Below are 12,273 nucleotides of genomic sequence, written 5' to 3'. Positions count from 1 at the left end.
CTTGATGATGTGTTGTTACACAAAGACACGACAACAAGTGATAGGACAAGAGGACAAGACATGAACAAAAGGTGGTCTTGTCTTTGTTTGTTCATGTGTGAATAGACAAGCAAGACTAAACCAACAACAAAAGGTTATTTTGGGCATTCACGTTTTCAAAATCTTGATATTTATTGGATTCTTGATGACCTGGCTTCCCTCTATCCATCAATCAAATGATCAATGTGACCCGTTATTGATAGATCTGACTTGTTGTGAATGTTCCCTTGTCTGTCTGGCTGCATACATCACATTGTGTGTATTTAACTTCTGTCTTGTTTGTGTATGTGTGTAGGTGCCCTCCTCCTGTGTGACCCTTTGGATGATTGATACGATACATAAATGTATTCAAAGGGGCGCATGAATGAATGATCCTCGCGACCCTCCTTGTACTTAGGTACTCCATCACTCTTTCATACTCATCTTATTTCTTTCCAACGAGAAGGAGACATTTATTTATAAACTTACCACCAAGTTATATTTATAAATTCATACATACATTGACATCATCATCATCATCATCATTGTCAATCACAATCACACTCACCAGCCCAATCAATCACACACACACACACAAACAAGTAAACACACAGATACCCACGATCAATCAAAGGACACTCGAGGCCTTGCATATGCCTCAAAGGATCTACATATTGTATAACAGTCCTGGAATAATATATACTTAATAAGAGAGAGAGAGAGAGAGAGATAGATAGAGATAATATAATATTTATTTAATTAATTTATTTAAAAATACACAGAGAACTGAGAAAGAGATGGACATTGATATAGAGGATTGCAAGTTTATAGATAGGATACGTGATCCATTATCAATTATATTGGTCGATTTGTAGATCGATTGTCAATCAAATTGCTCAAGAGGAATCATTCCAATCAGAGTTTGACAAAGTGATCAGAGACACTGCCATCCTATTTTCAATAATCAATCAATTCCTAATCGATAGTAATTACACTCCAACATCATCATCATCATCATCATCAAATGGACACAATGGTCCATTAGCCTCAACCTCAGCCTCAGCCACATCCCCACCAACTACCCCAACCACGAAGCCAACAAAGAAACAATCGATTTATGAAGAATTTATACAATGTTGCCAGACATTCAGGATGGCTTTGATGGAGTTGTTGCGGACTGTACAGTCTGTAAACTCGGTAAATGTAAAGAGTGGCAATAGGTCATTGTACTCATTGTTCAGGTACAAGTTAAATGAGATCTTGGTGTCACTGATCGATGCCACACGTAATCTTATCAAATGCTGTATATCTGTTGGCGACATACAACCATTCCCCACGCTGGAGGACGTGACTACACTCTCTGCCACTCTACTCAAACAATGTCGCACGTTCAAGGCTGCCGTCACGAATGTACAAAACAACACCTCACCGGTCCAGTTCGACGCGCTGCTGGGCGAGTTCATCAGTTGCACCAAGGACTATGTTGGTGTGCTCAATGATCTGGGCATCGATCTCCACTCATCCATCGCAGACAGTGTTGCCGAGGTAGAGGCAGCCACACGTTCACACTTCAAGAGCAGGAAGGAGGTGACCTCACTCGAGTTGGACAAGTTGTTCAATGGTCTCACCGACTCGATCAAGAAGGTCCTACATCTCGTTACTCAATCAAACACATATAGTTCCGAGTCCAAGGTCTTCCTGAGGCCGATCACCGCAGCATTGGTGGACCGTGTTGGTGCTGGTGGTGGGGACAAGGCTCCTCGAGGAGGATTCTCGCCGTCCAAGGAGCAGTCGCCAGACAGCAGTGAGGATCTTATTGTTGGCCAGATGAAGGTGTTCCAGCGATCACATACTCAGGTCGAGATTGGAAGCAAGAAGTCAAGGCGATCATTATCAAGCACTCAGCTCACAGTTGCCAATGTAAATCAGAAGACGAGTCACCAGGAGGAGCAACATGGTTGTGATCTTCCACGCATTGTACTAGACGACAATGACGATGATGAGGACGACTCATTACAGATTTGGAGTTTGTCGATATCAAGTGTGTCTGCAGATCCATTCAACAAGACCAAGACAAAGAATACATCATCATCCTCATCACCGCCCAAGACCAAGGACAAAGGCAAGGTGGAAGAGGAGGAGGCGGTAGTGGGGTCGAAACAGAAGAAGGCTGGCCACTCATCAATGTTGATCAAGGGTGGATGGTCATCGCTCAAGAATCCATTCAAGCGTGACAAGGCCAGAGAGAGCATGCCAATCGCAGAGTTTAAGAAGATGGAGGAGGAGCAGCAGAAGCAACAACAGCAGCAGCATCACACACTTCCAAGACCAACACAAACACAAACACAGACGCAGACACAGACTCAGACTCAGGCACAACCTAAGCAGATCAGTGGCGCAATCAGTCCAAACAGCAGCAGTGATAGTATTGACAAGATGTTGTTGTCAACGTCATCGGGAACGGCAAGCAGTCCGACCACCGCGGCTAAGTGGGTGTCATGCATGCCACCATCGAGATCAATGCATAACTTGTCAGGTCATTCAGAGCATTCTGGTGATGTGGAAGAGGACACTATGGGCCAGGAAGAAGATGCAGATGATAGCGATGATGGTCATTCAGGCGAATACCTCCATGGTGCTGGATCACCTCCACAGAGTCCCAAAGTGACACTCTTTGCACCTGCAGAGAAGTTTGCCATCGAACCATTTGGTCGCAAGTCCAAGCGATACAGCGACAACTCCTTTGTTGGATTGGATCACAATGAGAGACATGTTGCGCACTATGAGATCTACTTCTCAAAGAAAGGTAACAATTCTCATACCTCCAAGGCTGATCGATCAATCATTCATATGACTTACCTACCCTTGGAACTATTCCATTGATGTCACAGCTCACATTAACTTTAGATGCAATATACCAGAGCTGGGAGGAACTGTTTTAATATCAATGTTGGAGCAACCAGAGAATGCACAACATAGGAAGCACAGGGTACTCATTAGAACAAAGAATGGAGTTGAGAAAATTCTAGTCTTGAGCAATGGTTCTAGGAGCACTGACCTGTTGCAAGCCATCCAGAACTACCTACGTCCAATCGCCACCCTCGACACATCACACTTTACTCACATCCACATGGACATCACCAACCGTCTCCTAGAGTTTGAAAAGATTGATGTAAGTTAAGTTGGCTTCAAACTCATAACTCAAACTCATAACTCAAACTCACACTCAATCATACTCAATCCACAGTTGACGAATAAGTATCACTTCTTTGTCATGTACTCACAGGATGGATTGACGACAGAGAATGCATTGTTGGAGAATGGTACGGTCAGTCCTGGATTTGTGGAGTTCTACAGATTCTTGGGAAGCAGGTTCAAGACCAAGGATTGGCCAAGGTACAGTGGCGAGTTGGACACAACAAACAATTTGGACGGCGAGACATCAATCTTTGCACAGCTACATGGTATCCAAGTGGTGTTCCACGTGTCCAGTCTCATACCAGTGCATCGAAGAAAGAAGTTGTTGGCATCCAACAGCTGTATCATTCTCTATCACGAGGGAAGCAACACCATCAATCCATCATTATTCACATCACCAAAGAACAGTAAGTGTCCAGGATCACACAAGAGTTGATGATGGTCGACCATCATCAATCAACATTGACACTCATTCAATCAATCACATTCATGACAGAGATAATCTTCCAAGTTAGACGAGTATCATCTGACGATGGAGCATCAGTCAATTATAAGTTTGGCGTGTCGTCCAATAGTGTAGTGGAGCCATTTGGACCAATGATTACCGACCCACCCATCTACCCAAAGCAGACAGCATTTAAACAGTTCCTGCTCACCAAGTGTAAGTGTCTAATTCCCTGATCTGGTACCGGTCTCCCAATTCACTCACTAATTTGATATTGATTCTAGTGATAAATGCTGAGAACTCTGCATTCTCTACTCAGGATATGGTTAGGCAGCGACAGTCTGTATTGAATGACATTGTTATGAGTTGTACAAAGCAATAAATTATTGGTGATTGGCAAAATAATTGAAGAATTGATAGTGTAGTGGAGTTGTAATTAATTACAACATGTTATATTGAACAAGTGATGTCTCTTCATCTGGATTAAAGGAGGAGGTCCCTAGATATACTTTGACGTACTCCCCAAGACTGGATTTCATTCCTTGTGATTCTGCTTTAACTCTAAAAATAAATAAATATTAATAATATTACTTTATAATACTTTATTAACTTTACTTACAATTCCTCCCCATATATAAAAGTCTTTCTTGAACGATAATACCGACAGATGGTTACATTATTGAATGATTGATTGATTAATTGATTGAGTTGGTAGTAATACATATTTACAACAACTTGTATCGCTTGGACAGATATCTTTGAGATACAAAGATTAGTCCTGCCACAATGAACATCTCAATGAGTCCAAACACCAGGAACACTATCTCTGTTGGCTTATTGCCCATCTGGAAGTACTTGACATTGTAGAAGTCCCAACTATCGTGTGTGTGATGGATGTCAGTTCGATTGGTTGAATGGATTGATTGATCAGAGATTACTTACTTGCTCTCAACCCATGTAGAATAACTTTCGTTGGTAATGGTGAAGTATCCATCAACGTAATCGATGCCAAGTGATTGAGCAGAGTGGAAGTGTGTGTTGGACCAGAGACAGGCGCCATTGAAACAAGCTTGGCCAGCTGCGCATGTGACCTCATAGTTGCACACGGCGTCCGTAGTCTTGTAAGCAGCCATATATGTCATCTGTTGATAGATGAACAATGCCTGTGCCGAAATGAACATTCCAGATGGTGATGGTCCAATCACATTGGCATAGTTTGGTGGTAGTCCATCCGATGAATCATCTAAGTTGGATTGATTGATTGATTGATTAGTATTGGGGATGGATGTCCAGGGGAATTATAACACATACGAGAGTACAATGGGAAGTATCCACAAGAGTAGTTTTGAGTGAGACAATAGAATAGCTCTTCAGCGTATGTCGCGTTTGGCACGATGGCGTTGTGTCCACCGGCAATCCTATCGATCAACGTCGCAAAGTAAGTGACAGTATCACTCAAGATCGATGCATTAATGTTGGTATAAAGATCATTGATTGATGAGAAGTGCCTGAATGATTGATTGATTAGTGATCCCACACACATGAGATTGATTGAGCGAGTGCACTAAATACTTACTGATTGGTATAAGTTCCAAAGTGATCAGTGACGACCATGTGAGCAATGGATGAGTTTTGTTTGAGGAACGTCATGGTTGAGGATGGAGGCAGCTCGGTGACCTTGGTTGGGTCTACAGACGCTACAGTGACGTTGAGATTGGGGAGCTCAGCGGTCGTGTTGGTGAAGTACTCAAGGAGTGCCTTCTGGTTGACATTGTTTGTGTTGGACGCCAGAGAGTTGAGCGCAAACACGGCACGTCCCTCCTTGTCTTGTGTCAATGGGTTGCCAATCTGGTTCAGCTCAACGATGTACTTGACGCGAGTAAAGTCAAAGCTGAGGAAGCCCAGGTCCACGGTATATGGCTGCAGACATGTGTTGTTGTTGCTGCCATACTCTTGGCACTTGAAGTTGGTGACGTCGTGAACGAATCTGTTGCTGCCCAGGTATCCCCAGCGCTCACCGTTGAACATGGCAAAGACAAGGTCGAGGTCCAAGCTCGATGTGTTCACGCGGCTGAACGTGTCCATGATTGAGAGCAGCACGACCTGGGCGTAGGCGGTCGATTCAGCGCCGACAGCCATGCCGTGGAAGAAGGCTGTTGCGTCCATCGGTGCGATCACCATCAGAATATCACGCTGGCCCAAATTTGGTGTAAAGGCTGACCAAACACTCTTGCTTCCCATTGGTTGGCAGTATCCTCTTCTCAAACAAACATGTGCATTGGTCGCTGCGTGCATGAATGACTCCAATTGTGCTCCCCATAGCGGGTCTTTACCCAATCTATTGTATGTGCCATACTGTGTTCGTTTGATTGATTGATTGATCGAGTACGAGTGAGTGAGTGAATGATTGATTGATTGATTGATTGATTGATTGATTGATTGATTGAGTGAGTGATGACACGACATACCTCTCTTGCCTGAACAGAGTCATCAAAGCCAAGTCCAAAGATTGGCATTCTGTATTGACCAAAGGACATTTCATCGGCAAGGGGATTCCAATTGTATTGTGGCTGTGAGTAGTAGCCATACATGGAGTTGGGCGATGTGACATCGGGCGAGTAAGGATAGGTCTTGGGCGTGTCTGTAAGCACAAGCACACCAGAGATTGGACCAGAAGTGACCTTCTTGAGTACAGTGCCATTGAAGTAGTCTGCATCCAGTATGACGATTGCATCACTGGGAACTTTGCGCAACGACTCATCAGAGTCGACTAGATAGAGTGTGCCGTAGTTACCACCATCGATACCTGTACATCCAATCTGACGCGTAGCATCCAGTAGTCTTGTGCATGGATATACATTATCAGCATTATGATAGATCTTATTGTTGATCACTGAGTTTGTCTGTGCCAGTGTCGTCGTCTTTGTCATCATGCACATCATCATCATCAACATCAACAACAATGTTGAACTATATGTTCTTCTTGTTCTTGTTGTTGTTTTGATTATCATCATTTATATCTGTATATATATATAGTATTGTTGTTGAAATAAATAAGTAATGAAATAATGATGGTTTGTGTGTGATTGATGTGAATCTTGTCTTCATTCATTCATTTGCAAGCGTGGTGGTCAACTTCTCACAAGTTGGAATTGATGGGTGGGACATGTCCCATAAATAAAGACTAATTGGGTGTACATGCTGGATGGTTGATGAATAAGTTACAACAAGGTCAGGCTGACTATTGTCCACCACTCATCCACTCGCTCAATCACTCAATCAATCAATCAATCAATGAACCCAAATATTCCGATTTTTAATCAACTGATCAATCAATCATGGACCGTGGACCGCCAAGTCTACTAGACAATGCTTGTTGACTGGTGATTGTTGACACTGCTGTTGCTTGTGTCATAGCCATCGTCGCCTCGTATTGGTATGTTGAACATGTTGTAGTATTTGTTGTTCTCGAATAGGAACTCCTTGACATTGTTCATCTTGCCCTGATTGTAGGCGTTGAAATCCACGTACTGCCAAGTGAACTGACCCTCCTTCTCACGTTGACTCTCCATTGGTTTGTCATCGTTGGCGCCACCGTGCGAGTGACCATGCAGGCCGTACTCACGACGTTCCTGTATCTGTTCGTACGTTGTCTTGTTGAACACGATCGAAATGATCTGTGACAGTCCAAGTTTACCAATCCAGAATGCCAATATTGGTCCGTAGACCAAGAAGAAGAACGTCGCTGTATGATTGATATAGTTGTACTGAATCCAAGCCAAACGTCCATCACTCCACAATACTGCCTCTGGGTCATTCGCGTAGTCTGTTGGCGATTGAAAAAATGTAAGTTAGTTCCGTGTTTCCGTGTGTTTCCGTGTGTTTCCGCGTTGCCGTGGCGACGGATCTTTTTTACACATACATGTAAGAGTGATTATACAGCCAGAGATGACCAAGAGGACATAGTTAAAGATGAGTATGATGAATAGTGTCTGGTTGTTGGCTGCCACACAGTTGTTGATCCAGATGCAGTGATGATCGAATTTTGCATTGCATTGGTTACATGAGGGACAGTGCTTGGATCGCACGGGCCTGTTGATCAGACATGTTGGACAGATTATGGGCAATGGCTTGTTCTGCTCGAGTGCCGACATGAACTGACGCGTCGACGACTCTTCCGTGTGGAAACGGGACACGGCGCCCGCGTCCATGAACACCAGCTTGAGGAAGAAGTAGAAGAAGAACCACATCTGCACGTTGATCAACAGGTGTGGCACGATGTTGTCCTCGAGCGTGCCCGGCGCCAGCTGCACGACGTACAGCACGTACCAGATGACATTGGATATGAACAATATCGTTGGATTGTACGTGTTGTTGTACTCGGGTATCCAATAGTTGGCCAGCATTGAATAGTAGGCAAAGTAGCCCACGAGGCCAATGGCTGGCACGGCCATCCAGAATGGCAACCAACACATAAACGCGATGGGCAACATCAAAGTCATGATACCTGCACCAATCCACATGTAATTGTAGTGTTTCTAATTGATTGATTGATTGAGTGATGGGTTAGCGAGTGAATGAGTGAGGGTGCCCTTGTGGTCTCACCGAGGCTGGGATCATACCATCGATTTGAAACGCTCATCAATGTCTTTGGACTTGATAAAGTCGGTGATCTCTTTGAAGTCTTTGAGGCGTGCGAGGTCTGAGGGCGTGTTGCCTTCTTTGTCGCGAATGAAGCGGTTGGCCTTGAGAGTGGTCAGCATGGCAACTACGGACTTGTGACCCTTGTGACATGCCCAGTGCAGCGGCGTACGACCTTGATCATCGATGCAATTGATGTCGACACCCTTAAAGATGAAGTAGCGGCCCATGCTTGCGTGGCCCTGGTAGCAGGCCCAGTGCAACGCGGTGTGTCCCATCGAGTCTGTCGAGTGCAGATTGGCGCCGCGCTCCACAAGGTAGCGCACGGCATTGATGTTGTTGTACTGTGCAGCGTGCATCAATGCGTTGTAGCCACGCTTATCTAGTTTGTGAACGTCAGCGCCGGCCTCGACCAGGCGATAGACGATGCTGGCTTCAGTAGAGATGCACGACCAATGCAGGGGCGTCTGGCCCTCGTCGTGGTTCTCGACGTCGAGCAACGCGCCATTGTCGATGAGGTACTGGACAAAGGAGTCCTGCTTCTTGAGCACGGCAAAGTGCAGCGCGGTGTTGCCCGTCGTGTCGGTCATGTTGACAAAGGTGCGCGTCGAGATGTTTGAGCGGTCGACCAGCGTCTGGAAGTCCTTGATGTCGCCCTGCTTGGCGACCTCGAGCGCCATCAACACGGTGGAGTAGGGCAGTGGGCCGCTCCAGGGGTACTCTGACTGGGCCACCTGCTGATTGGCATACTTCTCCAATACCATCATATACTGCTCACGCAACATTGCAGGCGTCTTCTCCAAGATGTTTGGCGTCAATATCTGAAGATGTGGGATCACCTCGGGCATGCCACCAAACACATGTTGATGCTGTTGATCTGCTCCATTGTTGTTGTTGTTGTTGTTGTGGTTGTGGCCATGACCTCCACCACTACTTCCTCCGTGTGAATGACCATGTTGTTGTTGTTGTTGTTGTGGTTGATGTTGGGCATGATTATGGCCTCCTCCATGGATTGCACCTGGGCCTCCTCCATGTGAGTGACCATGTTGTTGATGATCGTTAAAAGACATGAAGATTTACAACTACTAGTTGTATGTGTATATGTATGTATGGGTATGAATGTGAAGATAATGAAGATTGATGAATGGGTGGGGGGAAATGGATGATGTGTCGTCTCTTGAAAAGACAAGGTTGAGTCTTGTGTGGTCCCTCATCTTTGAAAAAAACCGCAAAATCAAAAAAAAAAACAAAGTTAAAAATATCTATGTGTTTTTATTGGTAACCAAATATGGTAATGATTAGCTGATCAGATATTTATAATATAAAAATGCGTCTTAGATACAAGTGGCAACAGTTAAATCATCACAATCTGTTCCAGTGTTTAAACTTTGATATGTTCCACTGCATTCAGTGCAGTTCATCGGGTTTGTAACCGTACAGTTCTGTTGGTAGAGAACACCTTCTTGAAAGAGCATAATATTATTTTGTGTGTCAGAGTTGATGAGGCATGCGGGACCAAGACTGAACTGGATATGGGGCATTTCGAATACGTCGCAATCCGGTTTCATAAAAAAATCTTGAACATAGGCCATCATACCTTGGAATGTTCTGTTCATTTCTTCGATCGAAAAGAGTAGAGGGATATTGCCATTGTTACACTTATTAATGTAATAGGCAGTGTAGAACCCAGAGTTCATGCATGAGGGGGAGAGGAAATCACACTCGGTATTATGTTGATTACAGGTTATTTGCCAATCTGTAAGGTTCCAGAAATGCATTAATTGATTATATAACAATGACTTTTCTGAATGTCTCCGGTGCAATTAGTATTGTTATAATCAATAGAGCATAAGTATGTTGATGATACTCTGGAAAAGTACCATCCAGATACAGAAAGTACAAATATTATATTAAATATATTCTTGAAAGACATTTATAAATATATGTATAAGTTTGGATTTGATTTTTAAAGGATTGATTGATTTGCTATGTCAAATCCTTCTTCTTCTTGAGAAGTCTACTTATCCTATTTTTAGATTCCCTCATTACTTTTTTAATTTGGTACCCATTCTGGAAATTTCTAAATCAATTCCAAGGCAAAAGGAATCTACTTATCCTATTTTTTGGGTCTTTTTCAATTCATTCAAGTATGACCCTTTGAAATGTTTATCGGTGATACCCTAACAAATGGGATCATAAACATTATCAATCAGTAATGATGGAATCATTCCCTATTAAAAAAGGTCCCCCACAAAAAAAAACAAACGAAGACCCTTCCCCAGGGAGGACGAATCATTTCAAACAAAACAGACCTTTCAAACGAATAATCAATGCACAGATAAGATAACAAAGATAGATAGAATATATATATAACAAGATAGATAGATAAATGATAACATTGTTTGAATTTGTAGCGTTGACTGTAGTGGTTATACTGTTGCCATTGTTGACAGACTTGTTGAATGGACTGTTTCCAAACGCGAGAATTGGTAGAATAGCACAAAAGTTGGTTGGTCATGTCTTGGTGACGTTCATCACAGCATTGATCCTGGTGGCTCTCTATCTATGGTACTCAACATACTTCCCCTACTTCCTGGACACCTACCGACTCGACCACACCTCTCCCCACTTCCACCTACACTGCATCATCACCTTCATACTCATTGCCAACGTGCTCATCTACTACCTCTATGCCATCAACACATCATCATACATCAAGCAACATCCTATTCAATCTCAAGACGACGACTCTGTCGTCGCCACCACCACCACTCACACATCGGCTACTGCTGCGACTGACGCCACACAACAACCACAATGCAAGCAATGTGGCGCGATGAAACGAAGCGAACAGAAGTCATATCATTGCAGGATATGTAAGAGATGCACTCATCATATGGACCATCATTGCCCATTCATAGCCAACTGCGTTGGTACACGTAATCATTGTCACTTTGTCAACTTCCTCATGTATACTACACTGGGCGTGTTCTACGCGATGTACTTATCATGGCTACCATATCGCGACTGTATACTAATGTCGAGTACTTCGGCCACATGTCAACACCTGTCCAAGCACAGCTACATATTCTTGTGCACAGTGTTGTTGTTGGCACCCATCGCTGCGATTCTCACATGGCAGTTCTACGTCATTGTGACCGACACTATGACCGTTGAGATACTCAAACGATTCAAAGGACTGCGCTTCACTCAATGGATACCATACCTGTGGCACAACTTCCAAAAGCGACGCTCAATGGCCAACATTTCCAGGGTGTTCCCAGGGTGGCGATTATACAACATTGTAGTACCATTTATTTAATTAAATACATTATATATTTACATTGATTGATTGGTCTGGGGAGTGGAAGGCCGTGTCGAGTTGTAGCTTCATGTAATCCATGCGCTCAAGGATGATCTTACTTTGTTTCCTCATTGCCAGGACTTGGAGCCAAAGGTCATCAAGTTCACGCTTGATAAAGTGTCCCCTCTTTACACCATCTTTTAGACTTCTCCTGTTTCTTCTTATCTTCATTAGATCCCGGGAGTAGATAGTGATGGGGATATATCAACGAGGCATTTATGAATGAATGGATTAAGGTACCCGTACGTATTGTTAATGAATGACAAACTTACCAGATCCAATGATAGATCTATTGATCAATCAGTATCATTATCAGTTTGCTCTACCACTTTTATTCATACTGTGCGCCTCCCCCACCAACTTGTTGAGGAAATGTAACCCATTTATACAAGTTGATGGGTCGTTGTCGTATAGTCACTCAAGTGGACCGCAACGACATGTCAAACCATATCCAACTGAGTAAGTCAAATGATAGTTGGAGTAGAGAGAGTGCAAACTCGTCTCATCCTACTCATTCATTCACTCATTCATTGACTCACTCATTCATTCATTCATTCATCCACTCAGTGTCATTGTCATAACCTGACACTTGGTGGGGGTGGGTGGA

The 12,273-nt window shown here is 43.6% G+C and overlaps 4 protein-coding genes across 4 annotated transcripts; 2 read left to right on the top strand and 2 right to left on the bottom strand.

Annotated features, from left to right (window-relative positions):
• Positions 1-1,170: 1,170 nt before the first annotated feature.
• Positions 1,171-4,043, top strand: SAMD00019534_022480 (hypothetical protein; the record flags this gene model as incomplete). The annotated part of the gene is made up of 5 exons (XM_012901546.1): positions 1,171-2,824; positions 2,910-3,190; positions 3,266-3,623; positions 3,713-3,877; positions 3,946-4,043. 5 exons carry the CDS (start codon positions 1,171-1,173, stop codon positions 4,041-4,043), a joined length of 2,556 nt encoding a protein of 851 aa, XP_012757000.1.
• A 343-nt stretch (positions 4,044-4,386) lies between these two features.
• Positions 4,387-6,591, bottom strand: SAMD00019534_022470 (hypothetical protein; the record flags this gene model as incomplete). The annotated part of the gene is made up of 5 exons (XM_012901545.1): positions 4,387-4,537; positions 4,604-4,904; positions 4,973-5,169; positions 5,238-6,016; positions 6,130-6,591. The coding sequence occupies 5 exons, from the start codon at positions 6,589-6,591 to the stop codon at positions 4,387-4,389; spliced, it is 1,890 nt and encodes a 629-aa protein (XP_012756999.1).
• A 432-nt stretch (positions 6,592-7,023) lies between these two features.
• SAMD00019534_022460 (hypothetical protein) lies at positions 7,024-9,372 on the bottom strand (the record flags this gene model as incomplete). Its single annotated transcript, XM_012901544.1, has 3 exons — positions 7,024-7,487; positions 7,584-8,199; positions 8,284-9,372. The coding sequence occupies 3 exons, from the start codon at positions 9,370-9,372 to the stop codon at positions 7,024-7,026; spliced, it is 2,169 nt and encodes a 722-aa protein (XP_012756998.1).
• Positions 9,373-10,691: 1,319 nt separating this feature from the next.
• Positions 10,692-11,624, top strand: SAMD00019534_022450 (hypothetical protein; the record flags this gene model as incomplete). Its single annotated transcript, XM_012901543.1, has 1 exon — positions 10,692-11,624. One exon carries the CDS (start codon positions 10,692-10,694, stop codon positions 11,622-11,624), a length of 933 nt encoding a protein of 310 aa, XP_012756997.1.
• Positions 11,625-12,273: the final 649 nt, after the last annotated feature.

The sequence above is a fragment of the Acytostelium subglobosum genome (assembly GCF_000787575.1).
Source record: "Acytostelium subglobosum LB1 DNA, scaffold: scaffold4, whole genome shotgun sequence".
Classification (NCBI taxonomy): domain Eukaryota; phylum Evosea; class Eumycetozoa; order Acytosteliales; family Acytosteliaceae; genus Acytostelium; species Acytostelium subglobosum.
Note: the sequence above shows the minus strand (reverse complement) of the source record. Positions and strands in the feature narration are given on the sequence as shown.